We start from the raw sequence: 22,085 nt of genomic DNA, 5'->3' as shown, positions 1-22,085 counted from the left end.
GCCCCATCCCTTCTAGAATTTCCCAAGGCGAAGCCAACGAGGGGCCACAAGCAACCGCCAGGGTTGCCACGAGCCGTCCGGAGTATCCATGGTGGCGAAGCCTCAGATGACGAGCGACGGTCTTCCCAGGCCGTTTTGGTTTCAAGACAAGTCGTTGCCACATCATGATGAAAGAAACGGACTGCGGATCATTTACCCAGTTAGGTCCCTAGCTAGGCAAGACGTACATGCGTGTACGGTTCAGGAGTCTCGATTTCCCACTATTGGGGGCCTCGATGGCGTCACCCCGCCGTCGAAACGGCATTAGGGAAGCACTCCAATCCTGAGCCTCCACAAGGGTGCGCCAGAGCTGGCTCAGATCCTCCCGCTCGCCAATCTTTGACTCAAACAAAGGGCCTCAGGATGGCACATGGTACTTGGAGGTGGTGTGTTTAGCTACGGGTTGTTTGCAATAAGGTGCTCTTGTCTTCTGGATAGGCAGTTTCTTCATACGTTGCCGCGGCAAGGAACGAGCTGAGGGATCCACAAGAAGGTCGTCTGATGTTGTTGGTTTCAAGCTGGGAGCAGGGAGGCTCGTGCGTGTGGATCCTGAGCTTTTACGCGACGGGTACGCTGTCCGCATTATTCACTGTAGGCATCTTTGCCTCAGAATGTGAATGAATGGTTGTGAAATGCATCAGGGTGTATTCGTACCTCTCCCGGGAAACGGAAGCTTCGCATGCAGGCTGCCTGCTGGTCAGCCTTACCTATGGGAAACATCCAATCACAGGCTTGGTACGTAAGGTACCCGCAATGGGGGTCCCAACGAGACCCCGTCCCTGAGCCCCTCGCAGGCAAGGCGGGTGGCCCCCACCCCACCCAGGCCGCCAGCCAGGCCGGCCCTCCACCCTCCAGCCTCGGACGCGGCACGACTTGACGCGCACCGTCCACACCGTCACCGTCACGCTCACTGTCGCCATCACCACCGCCGTTAGTCTCACACAACACTGCGTTCCAATCCCTACAGCTCTATCTTTGGGCCCGAACATGTGATCCGCCCATTTGGCCGCGAAAAAATTCGATTGAGTGGATTGTCCGCATTGCTGGCCCGCCCCACGTGCAAGCAGCTCATCCATAGCAACAACATCTGCAGCAGCAGCGTATTTAAGACCCGTTCGAGCCCGCCGCCCATGAAGCGCTTCTTCTGTTTCTGGCCCTTCACAGAGTACGTACATCTAGCCAAGCTGCTTTATTCTCTCACCTCTCGTAACTGCTATACGCCGTTCCCGGCTCGCCGATGCGTCTGCCCTTTGCATGCCCTTTGTATGACCTGATATTTCACCCCCGCCTCGTAACCCTCTTCTGTGTCACTCCCCGCCTTTTCCATTCACTCCATTGACCACCGACTCGTTTGTTGCTTTCATCACACTCGCCGTGTCTAACAACGGTGGCAGTGGCAACCCATCAACGGGGGCTCCCGCAGGCGATGACAATGAACACAGGCACTACCATCATGTGTCTGCGTTAAGGAATTTTGCCAGCACCAGGTCGGCAGCCCTCAAAAAATTGGAGCAAGCACCGAAACAGCCTAAAGATTTCGTCAAGATTATGGACGAAATATATAACCTTAAGAACTTAATTCATGCCGAGTATGACACGTATGACAAGGCTGATAGGGGTGCAAAGGATGAAGAAGTCGTCAAGAAGGAACTAGAGGCGGCAATAGCCCCGCATGAAGCTAATATCAAGATCCTCATGGATGATTACAATCGTCATCGCGATACCGAGATCCTCCGCGAACAAGCTCTAGGTAGCGAGCAGACCAGTAAGGAAGAGTACCTCGATGATACCATCCCTGCGAATAAATCTGCGAATAAATCTGCGAGGCAAGCAGACGAAATCTTGACGAAAGCAAGGGATAAGGATCTTCAAATTTTCGCAAATGAAAGGAAATATGTTGACGACAATACTGGCATGGAGTACCCTCACTACAACGGAGACCACTTCGTTTCAAATCGCAAAACGATCGAGAAAACCCGGCTCTTTGCCATGGCCGAGATGTTCCCCAAAGGATCACATCTTCACATCCATTTCAACTCCAATCTAAGCCCCGACTTCTTGCTTAGCCGTGCTACACAACAGACGCAGATGTACATTGGCAGCAACAAACCATTAGGCAAAAACCACAGTGGTTATAAGGCCCACAACTGGAAGCAGTGCGCCATTTATTTCCACATCCGAGATGAGGATACCAACGACTGTCAAACCGACATTTTTTCGGACCACTATGCACCTGGCCCAACGCTTTTCCCCAAGCCCTTTGCTCCCGAAAGCAAGTATTGGATGCCCTTATGGAAATTCCGTCACCATTTCAAGGCAAAGTACAGCGAAGCTCATCCAAAATTGGCCGCCGAACTCGAAAAGCGTGCCGATGCGGCCTACAGAGAGAAACGTAACGAATACAATAAGAATTACGACATCATGCCCCCGCAACCGAGCTCTTCTGATTTAGCTGGCTTATTTGCCGACCAATGGCTTCAGGAGAAGTTGGCTGTTCAAGAATATGACGCAAATCACCCTCATCAGAATCCCAAAAGGTACGTTAGGCATCACTGGATTATTGAACCGTGGGCCAAACTGACAGTACTCCAGCGCCTGGGAAGATTTCAACATACGCACTGGCTTCATGAAAGGGCTCACCAATTACGAGAGTGGCTACAAAGAATATTGTGAGGCATTCATGTGGCAGTGTGTACGAGATTGTATCCAATACGTCGAGATTCGTCCAAACTTCATGACGACCAACCAAATCCAGAAAGACGACGCCTCCGAGACGCTCAGTAACTTGAGGACTGTCGAGCTCATCATTGAAGCCTACAACAAGCTCCAGGTAGCTCACAAATACGATGTCGTCCAGGGACTTAGGATTATCTACTGCACCCCGCGCGTGATGGACGCGGTCAAGATTGAAGAGTTGATGGATGAGTGTATTCTATGGCTACAGAATCCATTTATTAGTCAGTTCATCGCTGGTATGTTCTGGTCTTCCTTGTTCCCGGTCTGTGTTGTAAAATGAGGGGAAACTCACCCGCTTATTCTCAGGATTCGATCTCATCGGCGAGGAAGGGAACGACAAGCCGCACCCCTTGGTACACCACGTCGCAACATTGTACTGGTTCAAGAAGAAATGTGCAGAGAAGGGCGTCAGATGCCCCTTACTACTTCACTGCGGCGAGACAATAACCATTGGCGAGCCTTCTGATCTGAATCTATTCGACGCTCTTATATTGGGCGCGAAGCGTATTGGACATGGCTTCGCGTTGGCTTATCACCCTTGGGTTATGAATAGGATGCAGCAGGACAGAGTCGGCATTGAGCTATGCCCCATCTCAAACGAGCTGCTTGGCCTGACGCCAACCATTATGGGTCACGCCGGCTATGTTTTGATGGCAAACGGTCTTGATTGCTCGGTTAGCACAGACAACGGCACGCTTTTCAGGTTCGTTCGTTTTCACCTCCCCGTCTGCCGCTAGTCCTCTCTGCTGACAGTATTTTTAAACTACAGATCAAGGCTTGTGCATGATTTCTACCAATCTATGGCAGGAAAGCGAGACATGACCTTATTTGGCTGGGTGCAGCTGGCCAGTGATAGTATGGCCCATTCTATTTTGTGGGGCATAAAACATTATGACAGTCAACACGAAAAAAAACAAGGCGAAGCACACTCCGCAGAGCATGACGAGGAATTCAAGAGGCTCAATGCTGGGTGGAAAAGGTTGTTCAAAGAGTACTGTGATTGGGTTCATATATATCAGTATTCATTCCAACAACAAACACCTCGACTACCACTCCCACCTACACATCCAGGACCGCAAACACACACACCGCCACAACCACATATGGAACCTGCCAAAGTGGAAAGGTCACCCAATGACTTTCACGATCTCCTGCCCGAGCGGGATGCGAATGGCTCTATAATCTACCAGCTTGTCGAGCTAGATGAGCATGGAATGCCGACTATAAACAATGGAACCGATCTCGATCCCACAGTGCACGAGGTCAAGGGGCCTGTGATAAAGCTCTGGAAAGGGGTGGTGCCTACTGACAAAGCCCCGGGGCCCAGGCCAGACGAACCAGGAAATAAATCAGTGACTTACCGTTTTAAAAACGAGGGCGGCCACGTGAAATTCTTTGCGTTGGCGATTGGGATACACAACATGGTCGAAAAAAAGAACGAGTTCGACAAGACTCACCCAGCTCTGGCAAAGAAAAATCTGCACTGGCGATGGTTTGTTAAGAGGAGGCCAATGACAAAGAAAGAGCTAGAGGATGACGATGCCACTATCCAGAAGGCTGTTAAAGATGCTGCTGATGCTAAGGAGAAGGAGGCTAAGGAGGCTGCTGAGGCTGCCAAGGATTCTCCCAAGGCTGCTAAGGCTGCTAAGGCTGCTAAAGATGCTATTATTAAAGCGGCTTTTGATAAGGTGGAGAGGGCGAAGAAATTGAACGCGGAATTAGCGAATATCGACACAAATTGGAAGAAAAAGGCCCACGATGGGAAGGTGGCGGATAACATTTGGAAATGGGGTATCGTACCTTCAGCACCTCCGGTGTAATAGGGTGGGTTTCGATACGCGAGCTACTGAAGCTGGTGCGGGTCCCATGAGAGGGCCAGTGCAGAAGCGAAAGTCGGATCACCATCGACCTCCGAGCAGTTGGTGGTTTACTTAGAGAAGGGCTTTCTTGTGGCGTTTTGCTTTTTTTTCCCCTCTCTCTTTTTCCTCTTCTTGGCCGAGAGAGGTGGTAGTATTAGAGTTGGTTGTTGATGTTTCCTTGGTTTCCTTTTTTCTCTTGTTCCTCTTGTTCTAGCTTTGTTCGGTTTTAGATACATTCTAGCTTCAGTTAGTTTCAGGGAGCGAGGGGTTTTTCTCTTTTCGACAATGTCCTTGCCTCAGTGTAAGAGAAGAAAAGCGTTAGAAAACAGAGAACAGACAGGGAGACGGGGAAGTTGTGATTATATTAGCTTATGACTTTTGTTATTGATTGACCGGGCCGGTTGGTAGGCGGAATATAACTGAGTGTCTTTAATTCGGGTCAGTGCTTGCCCATAGACTATACCGGTACCTAAGGCACCTACTTACGCAGGTAAGGTAGTTGACTACGAAAAAATGTGGTCCTGCATACTTTCACAAGACAAACTCTGGATTGGCCTGCGTCTGTGTGTCTGTCACGGTCAGATAGCTTGCTTGTATAGCCTAATTTTGTTCTTGGATAGTGAGCGGTATTCGTGGATTAGGCAAATACACTGGACAGGACTAATGGTCACCCTTCAGCTTAGGAGTACACTTTTTATGGGGAAAAAAGCAGATCACATCAAATAAAACGTTGGAATCTAGTAGGGCATTCCAACTACGTGGCCGCTCGCAGAACAGAAAATAGGTGGCTAGGTACTTGAAGTCGAAGTTCGGTGTGCTGGTTGTTGGCGTTGGTAGCACGAGCAACCGTGCCTTTGGAGGGTTGAATTGACACCCTTTCAGACCTGATAAGCGGGGTGGAGAGCTATTGTCCATACATTGTCCTCTGTGACCAGGTGCCGGCCCGAGGCACTTTGGGTGCGGAATACCTTATCTCTTTAATAATGTGCTCCGGGTCTTAACCTTCGGTATTTAAATCCTTTTGGGAAACAAATATCAAAATGTCTTCTTTGTCCTCTGTATATCGGGTATAGATATGGCCAGGTAATTTGGCAAGACCAGCATGCGCATGTTTATCATCTACGTCCCTTTTCAAGGTACGGAGTACCTATCTACCTGCATGGTATTCTCGGTTCTCAGTTGACGAATTACTAGGCCTAGCATCATTCGGAGGAGAGCGTATCAATAACTTCAAACCCTCCATGCGGCAAAGAGAAATGTATGCACTATCAGTTACTGGATGAAATACGAACCGGGTCAACCGGGTGTCGAAGGTATTCCGCACCATGAAAGGATTTAACAGGCAAGGCTCCACAACCGATGTGTCTTAGTGAGCAGTCTTCTTTGAGCTCAGAAAACCACTAGGTCCTGGGTCCGGGATCGCCTACCCACTCGACAGCCAAGCCAAAGCGACAGGACAAAGAACCAAAGACACCCGTGTCAAGGCAGAGACGGGCGTGCCCGGAAGCCACCGGTCGGGAAGCGGCTTGCCTCGGACATTGACCACGATAAAACTTGGTACAAGGACTGCCTTGTCTTGCAGCCCGCCTGAAAAGACAACACTGCAAATGCGTGTGATAGATTAATTGCACTTGCGCACATGTGTGCAGAAGGCGCGAAGTTGCGCCAGCGCGCCTTTTGCTCTTTGGCCCCCCACAACCTCGTCTCCAATTGGCTTCCGCTGTTCTGTCCTGCGCTTGACGAGGCTTCGCCGAGGCGCAATAACTACACCACGGAGAATGTTATCGCACTCTGGAGAAGTGATCCATGACCTGCAGCAACACCCTCCAATGCCAATGTCGAAGAGAAAGGCCGATGAGAGTCTGAGAAGTCCGTGCCCCTGCTGCTTCCCATGGGTCCGACAGGGGAAGGGCGGAACGGAAAGCTAGGGGAAAACCTCTTAGGCTAGCGGAGCCGAGAAGGTGAGTCACAAACTCAATTGCACATCCTAGACAGAAAGTTCACCTGCCTGTCGCGACAACCCCTATTGTCTGCTTGCCATTGAGCCTTTTGATTCGACAGAAGGGCTATCTCAATGTTGGCGAGAAGCAACGACAGATTTCCCTTCCAGCACTTTCGAGTACGTAGAGCCGCCGAAACCTCGAGTCCTCTCTGTCTTCCTCTTCCCCCCTCTTTGCCTGGAATGGATACGTAGGGTTTGGGCACCCAAAATCTCCAGTACATAGTAAATCTCTCATGCCCACACACCATCCACAAGTCCCTTTGAGATTGGTGGGAAGGAGGCGGAGCCCCTTTCACCGATACACGACATGTCTCGTGCCTGTAGGGCTGGCCAAAGACATCCAGACAAATATTTATTACCTGGCGGAGAAACTCGAACACACTATCCCGATGGTGAACTCTCCCACGTAGAGTACAGGCAACCACATATGATAATGAGCCTGCTGGTTGGACTGATACGTACGGTGTACTCCGTATCTCGAATCAGACTGAAGGCAATCCAATCTCGAAAGAAGGATGAGGTAGGGCTAGGCACGTTTCGTCCTCAGTCGTCTACAGTCGAAGGACTACTGAAGAATGGCGCGCAAGCGGTTGCGCGTCCTGGGGAAATGATGATCAGGCTTCTGCGATTTAAAGCCCTATTTTGCCCTACCTAATATTCCGTACTACCTCCAGCAAGGACTGCATTGCCGAATCTGTCCTCTTCCACACCCCATCACCATCGGGGTTGCTTCGAGATAACCAAAGCTTCGAATATTTCACGATAGTTGCAAGCCATCAAGACGCGGACATGCAATAAACAGCTTCCTTCGCTAGAAAGTCCAGAATGGGAATCGCTCACAAAGGTCTCATTTTTTTTTTTGACATGCAAGGACGTGATTACGCCCTTCCGTCTGTCTTGGTTGGAGGCCTTGGGACGCCAGTAGGCACCATGGAACAGTTACTAGCGCATGTGCAGGGCACGTAAGCCAATTCGCTTCAGTTCTCAGTTTCAACCGGACTGGCTGTGGTGGGGCTTGAAATTCAACCTAATTGGCGCGCATTGTGGAGATAGAATACTAAGTGGGGCGGTGCTATTGATCCCTGCAGGCCCAGGAAGGGATACTACAGAAAATTACTGCAATCCAAACAATTCTTAACATTTGTTTCGACGACGACACGCTCTTATCGTGTTTAATGAGATGAAATCAAGGCCTCCACCTCAACACAGAGCGCACCTGCACCCGAAATATGCCCCTTCTGCAGCAGGAAGCTTCAACTGTGGGTTGAGGGCACAATCGTGGCTGCTCTTTCTGTTAGTGTAAGGTACATTTCCTGTAACGAATTTCATTCTCGGGCTGTGACTCACACTTTCCGTTTCCGGCTGGCCGTTGGGCAGAGCGAATCAAAGCTGCGTATTGCCTGCGCTGCCGCCCTGAAGCCTCTGGCCTGGGGCGCACGCACCGTACCAGATCGCTGCCTGATTGTTAAAAAGTGTCGCGTCGCCCACTTTTGTTGCGGCATCTCTTTTTCCTCTCTCCAACCCAAATTCTCCCCCAACCCCAGACTATAAGCAACCCAAGGCATCTATCAAGATGCGTTAAAAGCACCCCAGACCCCGCGTCTTCCGACCTAGCCGTCGCCAAAATTCATTCTTACAACTCAAACGTTTTCCCCACTCCTCTCTTCACTCCAGCTCTTCCTTCACAGGTCGATCTGAACTTTAGCACCCAGCTCTCCAGCTCTCGCTCAAGTTCCGTTTCTCCAACCGCCGCCATTCCCGGCCCAGACTTTCCAGTCTTCACCACGGATTCTACTCAGTCATCATGGCTTCCCTCCAGTTCTACGAGCCTGCCGGCAACATCCGCGCAACATCTGCAACTTCAGCACTTGGACTTGCCTCCAAATCAGCAAGACTTTGTCTTGTTCGATCAGCCGATCAAGAACCGTCAACCTAACCGCTCTGTCCCACAACCTTCCGCCAACGGGGGTGTAAACCAAAACCAGCAACATCGTAGCCAGCCGTTTTACCAGCAGCAGGCTTCCTCGCCGTCTTTGCAGAACCAGCGGGTTGCAAACATCATCCAGGCAACAGGGCACCAAACGACTTCTTCGGCTTTCACCAATCGGTTTAGCTCTTCTGCGCAGAACCCGCACCAGCACCAGTTCTACGCTTCATCCGCTCCATCATCATCCGCTGCTTTGAGCTTACAGACACCGAACCGACACGGACGTCCACCCGTTCCCCTGTTCCCACAAAGCACTGGCAATATCTCGCAAAGCAAGATGAATATCCAAGGTATGAATGACTCCGCTGCTCCCCCCAGCGCTTTTCTTCTGCCAACGTACACGCGAGGCTCACACCCTGCCTCCTCAGACTTGGACTTGGACGACTTCGCCGCCTTTGACGGCGGCGCGTCGACGACGACGTACTCGTCGCCCGCCATGCCCAACGTTTTCGACATGAGCGGTGCCTCCAGCTCATCAACCAACTTGGGCACCGTCTCCCCCCAAGATCTGTTGATCCAGGAACCGTTCATGTCGGCACCTAACTCGACCGCCCTCACCGCCCTTACTTCGCCCTCTCTCTACGACGAATCGCCCGACTTTGGCTCTGGCTTTGATGTGTCTCCCAACTTTGCAGGCAGCGATTTTGACGCAGGGGGGAATGACGTTTGGTTTCCCCTCTTCCCTCAGTCAAACACTCAGCAGAATGCAAACGCCGAACATTCACCTGCTGAGAAGTCTGACGACCTCGAGGTTGTGGAGCCAACATCAGGCCATCAACGGCGCAAGTCTGGTACCTCGCCTCCTTCTGGTCGCCACTCTTCTGTGTCTGGCGTTGGTTCCCGTCGGCGTGACAAGCCCCTTCCGCCCATCATCGTCGAGGACCCGTCGGACACCATCGCAATGAAGCGAGCTCGGAATACCCTCGCCGCTCGCAAATCGCGAGAGCGCAAGGCCCAGAAGTTGGAGGAACTGGAGGAACAAATCGAGAAGCTTACGGCTGAGCGTGATCATTGGAAGAATCTTGCTATGGAGCGTGGACAAAAGGAGTAAATCAGAGGCAAATCGGCCTATGAACGATACTTGTATCCCTCAATGAATGGCATTGAGGAGGGGATTTCACATTACTAGGATTCTTTCCATGTCGTTTTTCCATCATGAGTTAGCTTTTTTTTTCAGCCGGCTGCCGTCATTAATGGCATCGCCCTGGCTTTGTATTTTCAGCGAATGATTTCTTTGGAACGCAAATTTATCACGAACGCTCTCACTCGAACCCCTTAGCCAATACCGCAGTCCAATATGAACCGTAAATAACGTCCAGTGTCTCCTAAAAGATCTGCGACCATTCCGTACTGCTGGCCGAAAAGCCCCCCTTCATCACTGTACCATTTTTCTTTTCCCTTGTTACTTGTAACGTTTTGCGAAGTCTTTGTCTCAATTTGCCTGCCCAGAACTTCAAAGCAACCATGAATTGAGCAATTGCACGACGCATGTAGCCACACTCAAGGATTCATCCGCCTCATAGACACATGAGCTCCTTTCCCCGTGAGCCATCATTCGAGTGATAAGATATAAATATTTGCTATCCTGTCATTGAAACCCTTCCTTTCTATCATGTATCTGGAGTGGCTCGTCTGGGTTGGTTTCAGCCGTTGTCCCTGCTGCTGCATTTAGTAGTTCCCACTGCTCCCGGTTTTACTCTTGGCTCTGAAGGAGACGCTGCCAGGGAAGTAGCAGGGCGTTTAAATTCCCTCTCCCGGATCTACATAGGTAGATAGATGGTATGTGAGGTGTTTTCTCATGCCCCTTTCTTTGGGGTTGGTTGTGTCATCGCTGCTAGTCTTGCGGCGCTGCCGCGATTGCTGTACTGCTGCGGGAACGGTGAAGACTCCTGCGTGGCCCTGCCTTGGACACGGTGTTGGTGTTGGGAGTGATTCAAGGTGCACGTTTGCATTTAATTTCGAACCCGGTTTTGTGGTTGGGATCAGGGAGTGTCTAGACTTGCGGGTGCTTGTCTCGTTCGTTTCTACATTCTAAAATCTTCACGGCCGATAGGGATTAGAGATGAAGTGCGTGATGATACGCAGAACATTCGACTTCATAGCTCACGGTGGCGACTATGGATGGGACAAACAGTGAGAGTGGGCCGGTGCCGAGGGGTTTGGTGGATTACGCGCAAACACCCATGAGACGACATAGGAGGTCAATGCTGTCTTTTGACATATGTAGATGGTGTGTGTTCCCTTCCCCACAGGCTGACGAGCCCCTCCTCATTGAAGTCTAGATCGAGTTTGTCTTCTTAGTGTATCCTAGTTATCTAAGAGTAGCTGTAAATAACCAGATGTGGTGAAGTGGAAGATATAGATGTGACAGACGGACACGAGAAGGATGGGGTAGGTAAGGAATGTCGACTTGATCTCTCGCCACTTGCGTTTGAAGTTGTTTGCCTACGGCATATTAACTCATCCTATTTACCTAACACCTCCCTATCTGTGGTTATGAGATTTGGGCATCGCAGGGTAAAACAATACAGGGGTATCGTAGATTGACTTCGTTGTCTCATCCCACCTGAAAGGACTTTGGAGCCAATTTCATATTTGCCATGCCCCCAACTCTCGTGAAGTCTGTGATAACCCTCCTGTTTTTCTAAAGGTTTCATCTAGTTCAGGATATCTAACGTAGTCTTGCAACCCTCTCCTCTCAGCCATCTTTTCTATGTTTCCGGACGGGAACGAGAGAAACATATCTACTGACCCGAGCAAACTAGCTGGCACCACTGTCGTCAGTCAGCAGCCTACACCTCGTGGAGTTCGGTTCTGAAGCCCCGTGAACAAACAATACAAACACAAACCGCTCGTTTTTTGTCAAAACAATCCGGCAACCAAGTATCGGCAAACACCATACATAAAACACACAACTAGCAAGTAACTTCAGCGACAACTTCCGTAGCAACAACAACGACATCAGCCGGAATAGTTTAAAAACATAACCCAGGTTATTCTTTTCTATATCCCATACACGACAAAATATCTGTCCTTTTTGTCCCATATGTCTTGATTGTGCTACGCTTAAGGAAAGAATAAAATAAAATAAAAAGGGATCTTTTCCGAAAAGGGGAGGCATAACAGCACAAACACCACGCCTATGTAACCAAAAACGAATAAATAAAGAAACCCATCAAGTTCCTTCCGTAGGTGTCGAACACAAAGCATTAATTTCAGCAGCAGCAGTAGGAGCAGTAGGAGCAAGCATCAGCAGTAGCACCAGGGAATAGCCGTCATGAACGCGAAGCGGAAGATGGGGAAAAAAATTTGATACTCTGATTTTGTTTTCCACCCAGATATCATGCAAAAAGATGAAAAAAGGAGAAAAAAAGGGGCGGGGGCGGGAAAACCAACCCAGTCAGCCCAAGCCCAACCGAACCGAACCGAACCGAACCGTGCCAATACCAAGAATCTGGCAAACGACAGCCGTTTTAAAGGAGACGCAAGAAAATAAAGAGAGGCATTACCAAGGAGGAGGAAGAAAAACAAAAAGAAAATGGAGGTTCCGAAGTAACCGAACGACGACGTACAAAAAGGGGGCCTCGCAGTTTCTCCCATTCACCACTTTGTACCTTTCCCCCGGTTCTTCAAGTAGCAAATCCTTTCCGTCTTTCCGTCTTTCTGTATTCTTTCATTCATCCTTTTATGCAAGCATGTCGTACATCTCTTTGCTATGATGCGTTTAGGTATGTGTGCGTGCTCCATCGATATTCGTACATATACAGGTTGGGTATTTCTCCAGGTTATTACTTTTTTTATAGCCCCCGGTGGCAATAGAAAGAAAACGATAGAACCATGCATCATTTTAGCCGACCGTCATCATCTGCATCCTCGGTGAATCGACAGAGGTTTTGCTCAGGACCGAGTTGGTACTATGGCTCTTAGGCAGTCGTCTCGGTGGGCTCGAGGGAGGGTCCGTAAAGACTCGTGTGAAAGCCGGGCTTCCGTCGTGATTATGACGCGAGTGCCGCTCGCGCCTCGGTGTGCCAGCCGGACTCTGCGTGATGAGCTCTACCCGGCGCACCGCATCGGAAAGCGAGTCCCTAAGCTGCCCGGCCCGCTTAACTAGCTCCTGCAGGCTGTTGGTGTCGAAGAAAAGCTTCGAATCCCAAGGCTTGCTTGGAGACACACTCTTGACTGGGTCAGAGATGGAACGCTGCTGCTGCTGCATGGCCTCGATTACAGTGGCGATGACGGCCGAATTCCGGTTGGGGTTCATCGACGTATTGGGTGTATGCGGACGCGCCGGCCTCGCACCCTCGTCCGTTAGCGGCCAGTTGGTTCCGAAAATATCGTCGTCGGGAGAGAACACGGACCGGCGACGGGTCACTTGCCGTTCTCGCACCACCGTTGTTTTGCTCATCTCCGGTTCCGGGGACTCAAATGGATCGTCGAAATTGTCGAGAATAGGACCATCGAAACCCTCTTCCATGAAACGCTCGTCGATCCTTGAGCGGTCGAAGTCTACCGCTGGATCGGCTGGTTCCATATCCTCAGCACCATCTTCATCCGGCGACGCGAGAGCGATTATGTTCTCCGCCTCTTTCCATTTCAAACTCAGCGGGCCAACCAAGATGCCGAGATCTCTCCCGTGCCGGCAGAGCCTCTTCAAGTCGTTCACAAGTAGCGATAGCTCGCGGATCTGGCCCGAATGTGCCTTGACGGTCGGCTGGGTAGCTTGAATGGAAGCCGGCACGATCATGGAAAAACTTGTAGCCGAGTCCTTGCCTCCTGTAGCGTCGGGGGTGGGTTCGTCAAAGTCAAAATCGTCGTCCCAGTCCTCACTCGCCGTCTTCGTTCCCAATCCCCAAGTTCCAAACTTTGGTTGAGGCTTCGAGCCGTCCGTGGGATCGGGTACTACAGGTACACTCTGGCTCCGGACGTGAGCTGCGCTGGGCCCCTTCCGACTGACAGAACGGCCACCCCTCATGTCCAGCTCCTGCTTCCCGTGCACTGTTTTAGGGCGAGGTGAATGGCCCCCTGTGTCGAACTTGTCGTGGGTCGACGGCTCGCACCAATCAAAGATATTACTCCGAGGTCGATCACCTACGAGGTCTCGGTGAAGGTCGGGGCTCTCGTTCCTCCTGTTAACACCGACAACGACGTGGCGGAACGTGGGGCTAACACGCCTGGAGTTGGAGGCGCTGGAAGGTGGCGAGAGGTGGTTACTGAGGGTGTCTTCGTCATCTCGCGCCCAATCGTCGTCGTCGTCGTCGTCAATTGATAAGCGTCCAAAGTCTCGGTTCGCAAGCGACAGGGCCGGCGATGCATCAAATCCAAGGCCGTTATCATCCTGTCCTGGGCGTCCAAACTCGATTGGATCGGCAAGATGGGCGGTTCGAATTGGTGTTGGAAGACTCTCGTCCTCCTCTGTGATTTTTGTCTCCCCGTCCCATGAGCGACCCAGTATCTCCTGTATTGACAACCTCTTTGTCTTGCTGTTACTTGCGGTACTCGGTGGCGAGTCATCAAACATGGATTCCAACGGAGTCTCAACCGCCCGCACCCGACTCGAAGAAGCCACGGTACGGAACGAGTCAAATACTCCGTCGCTCCTAAAATCAGTGTCCTCGTCGTCGCCGGACACCCCATCTCGGACCTCGGCATCAGAGCTTGCCAGCGTATAGGTTCGCTCTCCTGACGGGCCTCGACTGTGAGGGAAGCCTGAGAAGGTTTGTGAGGTCGACATATAGTTCAGTGGCGGCTGAAGTTGTCGGGAGGGTGCTGCGGAAGAGGAACTCCCAAGGCCAAGTCGGGCCACGTCTATATTAAAGCTCGAAAGGCGAGAGAGGGGTGGTAATGGCGAGGATGAGTTCCTTTTGCGCGCTTGCAGGTAAGTAGGTGGCCTAGCTTCGGATTCTATTTGCGGTTGCGCATCGGGCGGCGTGAAAATTTCTGCCAGACTCGGTTTGACCGCAGGCTGACTTGGGTTCTGGGCGGCACCTGCTGGGGCTGACGCATTCCTTCCACCTGTACTTTTCGCATCAACTGTGATCCCCCGCCTCGAGCGGCGAAGGCTTCCCGTTTTTGAGATCCAACTACCGGGTGAGCCAAAATGCATTGAAATCGATCTTCGTGCCCGCCTAGACGGTGTCGAATCGGTCGACGAGGACGGGTCGCTTGCTTCTTGAGAGCCCTCCCTCTGCCCCGACCGCTCCGACCTGTCCAACGGCTCCTCGGTGTCTTCTGTCGGGATTGAAATGCCTGTCATCCATTGCACCTTAGTCAGGTAAGCGCGAGATGCGCTGCCTAGTTGCATTATCACCCTCTTTCGGGGTAAGGTGGAGCTGTTAGGGCTGCTTGCGGCGGGGAGCCCAGCGCTTCCTCGACCCTGTAACTTTGCGGGCTGGGTGTGGAAAAGCGAAGTCCATGTCCCAGAAGACCGCCTTTCGGGTACGTCCACCTCCGGTCCTACAACCAAGTTTCGGGGTAGAGTCGGATGGTCGAACGAGTACTTCACCTCGGGCTGGAGAGGCCCAGAAAAACCGCCCTGGTTTTGAAACTGCTGCAGCGTCGCTGTCCGTTGATGGCTCGTTGCAGGCCTCCGCAGAGTCAGCATCTGTGACCTCGAGCCCCGTTTCGACAATGTGGTTTCGGATGCGCCTTTTTGTCCAGAAGTTGCCCTCTTCACCAACTTATTAGTGGGGGTCTGCGAAGCGGGCGACTCGGGTCCGAGAATCGGTACGCCAGAGGCTTGAGAGTACGATAGAGACGGGGATTCAGGGGCCATGCTTGATCTTGGGCTTCCATGCTGGGATGGCGGCCTAATTGATAGTCTCTTGTACCAAGAATCCCTCGAAGAAACCGAGTCGCGATTGCTCTCGGCGATTGGCCGTGAGGCAACATCGCCCTGACGTATAAACGAGTGCCTTCTACTCGAGCCATTTTGAACTGAAGCTTGAATGCTCAGAGGTCGCTGCCGTGTTGTGATGGGGGGGTAAGAGACGGGGGGTCCGGAGGGCACACTGGCGAGGTGTCGGAAGGAGCTGTAGGGAAACTCCTCTAACGGCGAAGAATTGGGGACGATCGAGCTTGTACCAGGGCGAGACGAGGAAGGCTGTGCTCGCAAGCTGTCAAAGTAGTCCGACGCGAGTTTCTTCTTGACCGAGGCCGGGCTAGGGATATCGGAGTCGGGTGGTTGACCGAAGACTAGTCCAGCAGCAGCGGCTGCGACGGCGGTGCCAGTTCCCACGAGCTTCAAACGAGAAAATATATCAGCATGGGAGGGAGGGAAAAGTCAAACTGTGCTGTTGGGCGGCGAGGGGAAGGCGTCCAACATGTCCAAAGGCGTAGCGATAATCCCCCCCCCCCCCCCCCTTTTTTTTTTTTTTTAAAGTTGCGGGTGTCATGCATGCTTCGCTCTCGACGGGACCATTTGACATTTTGAGTTCGGTGAGGACCGGACAATGGGGGATTGGTGATATCTCAAGAAACTTACACTCGGCACGACCTGCATCCTGACTGCGGGCTGTTACGTCGACGACGACGATGACAACGACGAGCAGCCGTGTGAGGGAAGGAGGACGAGAGGGGATTCGGTACTCGTGAGGATCGTTGTTTGCATCGTTAGGACATTACGAGGGCGAGTCTCGGGGGAAAATTAGGCTCAGGAATGGAATGCGGACAACGCAGGCACGTTCTTGTGGTCGACGCCCGATTTCCCGAAATCCCTTTCCAGATTGTCGAGGAAGCTCGACCAAGCTCGACCACCAGCGCCTCCGATACGCTACTACTTTGCCGCTCAAGATCGGACGGCCGAGTCGGGACGAAATGGGGGAAGAGGGTCGTCGAGAGGCGGACGACCAGAGAGTCGACGACGCAAAAGTTTCGAGTTGGCGGAGAGAGGGAGGTGAAGGGAGGACACCGCTTCCAAGATGTGAGCTCAGCCGTTTGCCAAATCTCGCGTCGAGGGAAGATCCAGGGTCAGAATGCGATGCAGAGGCCCAATGCCTCGCCCAGAACGAAATAACCCCCAAAAAGAGTACAAGGAGAGAAGAGCTTCCGGCTGACGTCAAGGCGCAAAAGAAGAGAACCCGTCGCAACCAGCACACACACAAAAAAAAGAAGATTAACCCGTATCACCAGAACAATACAAACAACGACGACGGCGATGGCGGCGGCGGCGGCGAGAACAATGACCACCAAGCCATGGAAGGGTGGGAGAAAAGCAGTTACAAGCCCAGGCTCCGCTGCTCCAGTGGGGTGACGAGTTGAACACGGCGCCCTGGCTTGGGCTGCGCAGTGCTGGGGCAAGGCATGCGAAGGGGGCTTCAGGGCCGGGCCTAGTCGCTTCGTTCTCTGTAGCACGCTAGGATTGGCCTTCTGGAGTGTCGCTTGATCGGGTTCGGTACGGCGTGAACGACTCAGAGCGAGACGTGCTTGACGCTAGCGAGCGCACGAAGGATTGCCCTGCTTCTGCCCTGTGTAATTCAGGAATCAACAACCTTGGCTTCTTGGGTACATGCGTCCTCCAATCTCTGAAGTTTGATGAATCAGGCCCCTAGCAGCAAGCCGCCCATCTGTCTGCCTGCCCCCTCCCCAGACCGCATCAATGTGCAGAAAAGAGAGCTGCGTGTGCTGCACTGATACGATTGTTAATTGTTATTACATGATGCACATAATATGGGAGAGCATGGAACTCCCGTCCTCCCTCCATCACCCGCAGACACCTCCCACGCGCACCACGCACCACACACACACCAGCTCACACCCACCCGCACGCGCGCGTGAGAGCGCGCTGTCCGAATGGAAAGAAAGACACAACGAAACCAGAAGCCAAGCTCTCTCTCTCGTCAGATTAGTTCTAACCCGCAGATAAACCCCCTCCCTTCACCCTTCCTCCCAATCGGACGAGCTGTCTCGTTAGGTAAACCGTCCCATCGGAGCAGTCAGCATGAAAATGGGAGTTTCCTTGTTTCGTCTACTATAGTACTTTGGCGCCCCATTTTCCAGGATCCAAGGGTCCATTCATGGAGCACCACCCCTCATGCTACTACGCTGCTGTCATAGTCGTCCTCGCTCCCATAACCTATGGATTATAGAACCGACACTCCAAGTCAGGCTTTGCTACAAAGTTCATATTGTCCTCTCTGGAAATATGTCGATTGCATGTGTGTGTAACAGGATGGGATCTGCTTCCTAGCCAGGAGGTTCTCCTCTAGCTCTTTAATTCCTCTTCTGCCTCTATTAGAGGCCAACAGGGCATACTAGTTGGATGAGGCTTCAAACAGAACAGTAAGATCACTTTCCCCCCTGGCCGGCTTCGCATCATCCCTACCTAGGATTGTCTTTGCTTTCTGGTTTCCTTTGTCTTCTTTCTTTTCTTTTCCACAATGCCTGGACTAGCTCCGGGACGACCTTCGGCATGAAATCTAAACCCCTGCCCCGGGCAACTTCGATCTCATCATGTGTCTTTTGTGACTAATCAGCGTCGGTGTGGTCGTGTGTTGTTGGTCTTGTCCCCGACTCACTCCCGGCAAACACGTCGATCTGATCGACCTTTTGACCAGGTGGGCTGGCAGTAGCGTGGGAATCGGCCGAGACCTATCATGTTGCGTTTCTGGCAAGTCCGAAGTTTCACAGAGAAGCCAGCTGGAAACGAACGCCAGGCCCTTGACTCCCGTAGGCTAGCACAATACAGCACACTCTCGCCTGTAATTCTCGGGTAACCCAGGCACTTCAGGGACACCAACAATTCAACAATCCACACACTCTCACACTCTCACACTCATACAGATGCACAATGAAAGGGCTGCCAGTGTGGCAGCACCCCGGCAACCTGTCTTCTGGAAAATACCAATTAAGCCGCGGGCCTGGCAAAGTGGCCGCCTGAAAAGCAGGGATTCGCTTAAGACGCGGCAGCAGGTTGTTGGGGCTAACTGCCCTTCGAGGCATGACGAGGCGAGCAAGGGATGAATGTTTGGGGGCGGGTGGGGAGATAGAGAGACCATTCCGAGTCTCTGTGTGATAAGACGCAGTAGTTTACCAAGTACCTAAAGTGTAAAACAAATTGGATTGACGGCGAGTCGAGACGGCCGCCAGCCTGTTTGTTCACTTGTGTCTCCCTTTTATTTTTTTTCTTTCTCTCTTTTATTTTGTGGTGGCTTGCCGTTCTGTTTCTGTTGTTGGTTGGTCAAGGTATCCCGGTGGGCGGGGGCGAAACGGGCAGCCAAAGAGAAGCCAGAGACTGCAATTGGCAGCGGCAGCAGCACAACCAGCGGCAGCATCAAGGCAAATGCAAAGAGCAACCAAGAAAAGGGAGAAGGAAATTATTTATTAGTGCATGCGGCCAAAAAAACGCCATGGAATCCGTGCCATGGCTCAGCATCCGGCTTGCCCGTTGCGACTGACCGACTTCCTACTAGGTATGGTATTGCTGCGCAGCAAAATGATTTTTATTACCTTACCTATGTATCATCTTCAAAGGGAGCGAGCGAGCTACTGTGCTGTGCTCACTTAAACAGGCCTACCGAGACGAAGAGGGGGCTTCCTTGATCTGCGCATGGAAGCGCAGCATGGGAATCCTCTTCCGTATTACGTGGGATAGATTATATCTCCCCTCTTCTTGAAAATTTCTTTCTACTTTTCTCTCTCTTCCTTCTCTAGCTAGGTTCAGATCGCGAGTCCAAGCCAGAGAGCAAATACTTTCTTCAGTCGTGGGTATTGCAGGTTTGTTTGCATCCGTACCTACCTAGGGACAACAGAGCCAAGGAAAGTACGTACTTCGTACTGCATGTGACGACGGCAGTTTTGTGGGCCCCGACCTCTTTTCCCTACGTCTTCGTATTATGTTATTCCAAAGGAGCTATTATTATATAGGTGTAGCCGTTGGGACCCGTCCGTCATATAAGCGGGCATGTTTCAAGCCTGCGAGGTACCTTACCAAAAAGCAGGGTAATAAGGGTGCCGCTCTTCCCCGGACCCGGCCTATATGTAATGCAATGTCATAGCAGACTCAGCAAATGTATAGCAGCAGAAGCAGATACCACGCAACCAAGCGCAACAAACACGCGGTTTTCCGAGGGATGGTAGGTTAACCCGCGCGGCCAAAGCTGTGCCTAGGCCTCTCGGGCTGGCGGACCTCTCATCGTGTACCTGTTTGCCTCGGGCTAGGATCCCGACTTGGAAGAGGAACGTCTCTTTCCTTCTCTTTCTTCCGGGAAGGGGAAGCCACGCGAATGGGGCGGGCCAGTTAAAGCAAATCCTTCCGGACGGTGTATACATGCTGAGGACGTATTGTCGATACATGCAGCATTGGTTCGTGTCATACATCAAAGCCTCCCCGGAACAGAAGAATATACGCATATACAGCGAGTTTGAGTAGCGCCCGGAAATTTGAATTGTTTTATAATATTTTCTCCCTGGCGTCTTCTCGGGAGATTTGCACGTTGGTGACCCGGAAGATCGTCTTTGGTTCTCACTTCCGATTCGGATATAGGGGACGACACGTCTACAGAATCCGGGCCGACCAAATTCTGGCCGACCCCATGGGGCCCCTCCCCCCTCCGGCCAAGTAGGCCTGGTTTATGGGCCGTCAGACTTTTGGGCAACAGCTCTTGTTGTTTACGCTTGTGTGTTTTAAACTCCATGATTGACAACAAAATAGTGGGCCGCGGGACTTCTCGCTACTCAAAGCGTCATCGAGAGTGTCCACCTTTTGCCCTTAAACATGAGCCAAAAGAAGAAAAAAGGCTGGTGGTTACCTCTCCCCAACGCCGCCGTGCAAGGCAGGTACAGCCTAGCATCGTTGTGCGATGCCGCTAGCGGTGCTGGGTAAGGTTCATCCGTCCTGTTGTGTAGCCGGTGCCTATCGATCGATCAAACAATGCAATCAAAAAAGGGACGAAAAAAAGAAAACCAACCCTTCTTTGTGACTAGTGACCACAGCACCTGTTACGCTTACATGCAATAAAAATCCCGTGCTCAGGGAAACGGGCAGCTTTCGTGCCACCGTCGGACGAGAATCCAATATCAAGGCCACACCCCAGTACCCCTGGATATAGATGAGTTGCCTTCTTTACGAAGGACCAATGTGCATAAGTATATGCTGGCCTCGCTTGTCACAATATGTGGTGGCCGATCGCGTCCCGTCGCTTGGTAATTATTACCTATGTGGGTACCTTACTCCACGGGATTGTTCTGTGGGGGGTGGAGAGAAGGGGTATAACGGAAAACAAGATCTTGGTTTCCTCTTTGTTGTGCGTGAGTGCCAGCTGGCGTGTGTGTATGGTGTTTGTCGTCGATATCGTAATGCATTCTTCCATTTCATTTTGCCGCCTCTCCTCCCTCCGCTGGGGGTTCTTTCTCTTCTATCAGTAGAGCCGATTCGTCGGCCGCATCCCGCCGATGAGGCCTGCTTTCGTGGCGCGAGGACGCGTTTGCACATTCAGCCATCCGCCCCGTCTGTCATACCAAGATGCTCATCCGTACCCAATATTCGATACGTTGGGAGAGTTACGAGCTCCCTAGGCAGAAACCCGTCGGCTGGCGGCGGGGGGATGATGGACTCGGATTTTTTTTTTTTTTTTAAAAAAAAAAAAAAAAAAAAAAAAAACTTACTTCCCGCGCATGCTCTTCCCGATCCCCTTTTCGTTGCCTGCAGAGAAGCGTACCCAACTGTGCGGGAGTGCCTACCCCATGCAGCCGCCTCGCTCCTGTCTGTTCCGGCCAATATTATATGTGGTGTTGCGCATGCAACACGGTGGCGGCGCCCTGGGGAGAGGGCTTGCATTGTGGCATTCACCACTTGATCCTCTCCGAGCTGTAAGAGATATGATTGACAGAAACCACTTGCCGAGCCAATGACTGCATGTAGGAAGCGAGGACAATGGTGCACGGTGAGAGCGAGGCTCGGGAAAGAGAGGGGTCTTCATGTGTGGATCTTTGGGAGGTTGGCCACAGCCCGAGAGAGTTATAGTATCTGGATTTCTGTCGTTGAACGTAGGAGCGAGCGGTCATCGGTAAAGATGCGTAGGGATGTCAGCAAACATGCAATACCATTCCAATTTACGAGCAACTGAAGCAGGCCAAGATGAATTCATCATGGAAACTACAGTAAACTACCAGATGGCTCTGGGCAATAAGGCATGAGGCTCGCCAACGAGAATGTCCCATTACCAGCACGAGCTCTAGGATCTAGCAAGATATGATCGAGTGTTTGGATCAAGTTCGGACCCAGTAGCATGCGGACAAGCATCTCTCAACACGGATGTATGACACTGGGTAGGCACTGGTAGGTTTCCTCCTTCTGGATATAAGAACAGTTGTGAAACCTGAAACAAAGGCCCGCCACAGGTCTTGTGGAATTGCGGGATTTGAATCGACGGGCCGTCTCTATCTCGTTTTCTGCAGACAAGGTTCAGCCCAGCCTTCGGAAGAACAGGAATTACGACCTCTTAGAATGACCGTCGAGTTGCTAGGA

The 22,085-nt window shown here is 51.8% G+C and overlaps 5 protein-coding genes across 5 annotated transcripts; 3 read left to right on the top strand and 2 right to left on the bottom strand.

Annotated features, from left to right (window-relative positions):
* Nucleotides 1–352: 352 nt before the first annotated feature.
* Nucleotides 353–688, bottom strand: B0T26DRAFT_414685 (uncharacterized protein). Its single transcript, XM_060434886.1, has one exon. It carries the CDS (start codon nt 620–622, stop codon nt 398–400), a length of 225 nt encoding a protein of 74 aa, XP_060292933.1. The 5' UTR covers nt 623–688; the 3' UTR covers nt 353–397.
* A 189-nt stretch (nt 689–877) lies between these two features.
* Nucleotides 878–4,649, top strand: B0T26DRAFT_414544 (uncharacterized protein). The gene is made up of 5 exons (XM_060434885.1): nt 878–1,204; nt 1,434–2,576; nt 2,632–3,011; nt 3,082–3,478; nt 3,545–4,649. Exons 1-5 carry the CDS (start codon nt 1,170–1,172, stop codon nt 4,593–4,595), a joined length of 3,006 nt encoding a protein of 1,001 aa, XP_060292932.1. The 5' UTR covers nt 878–1,169; the 3' UTR covers nt 4,596–4,649.
* A 2,917-nt stretch (nt 4,650–7,566) lies between these two features.
* Nucleotides 7,567–10,048, top strand: B0T26DRAFT_786016 (uncharacterized protein; the record flags this gene model as incomplete). The annotated part of the gene is made up of 4 exons (XM_060446777.1): nt 7,567–7,598; nt 7,846–7,895; nt 8,311–8,913; nt 8,992–10,048. 4 exons carry the CDS (start codon nt 7,567–7,569, stop codon nt 9,672–9,674), a joined length of 1,368 nt encoding a protein of 455 aa, XP_060292931.1. The 3' UTR covers nt 9,675–10,048.
* A 2,422-nt stretch (nt 10,049–12,470) lies between these two features.
* Nucleotides 12,471–15,860, bottom strand: B0T26DRAFT_652554 (uncharacterized protein; the record flags this gene model as incomplete). Its single annotated transcript, XM_060438379.1, has 1 exon — nt 12,471–15,860. A coding segment is annotated over one exon (3,390 nt), but the record flags the coding sequence as incomplete, so codon positions are not given.
* A 4,687-nt stretch (nt 15,861–20,547) lies between these two features.
* On the top strand, nt 20,548–21,704 carry B0T26DRAFT_414415 (uncharacterized protein). Its single transcript, XM_060434884.1, has one exon. The coding sequence runs from the start codon at nt 20,668–20,670 to the stop codon at nt 21,412–21,414; it is 747 nt and encodes a 248-aa protein (XP_060292929.1). The 5' UTR covers nt 20,548–20,667; the 3' UTR covers nt 21,415–21,704.
* The last annotated feature ends 381 nt before the right edge of the window (nt 21,705–22,085 follow it).

Source organism: Lasiosphaeria miniovina, assembly GCF_030549165.1.
Source record: "Lasiosphaeria miniovina strain SMH2392-1A chromosome Unknown B0T26scaffold_6, whole genome shotgun sequence".
NCBI classification, from domain to species: domain Eukaryota; kingdom Fungi; phylum Ascomycota; class Sordariomycetes; order Sordariales; family Lasiosphaeriaceae; genus Lasiosphaeria; species Lasiosphaeria miniovina.
Note: the sequence above shows the minus strand (reverse complement) of the source record. Positions and strands in the feature narration are given on the sequence as shown.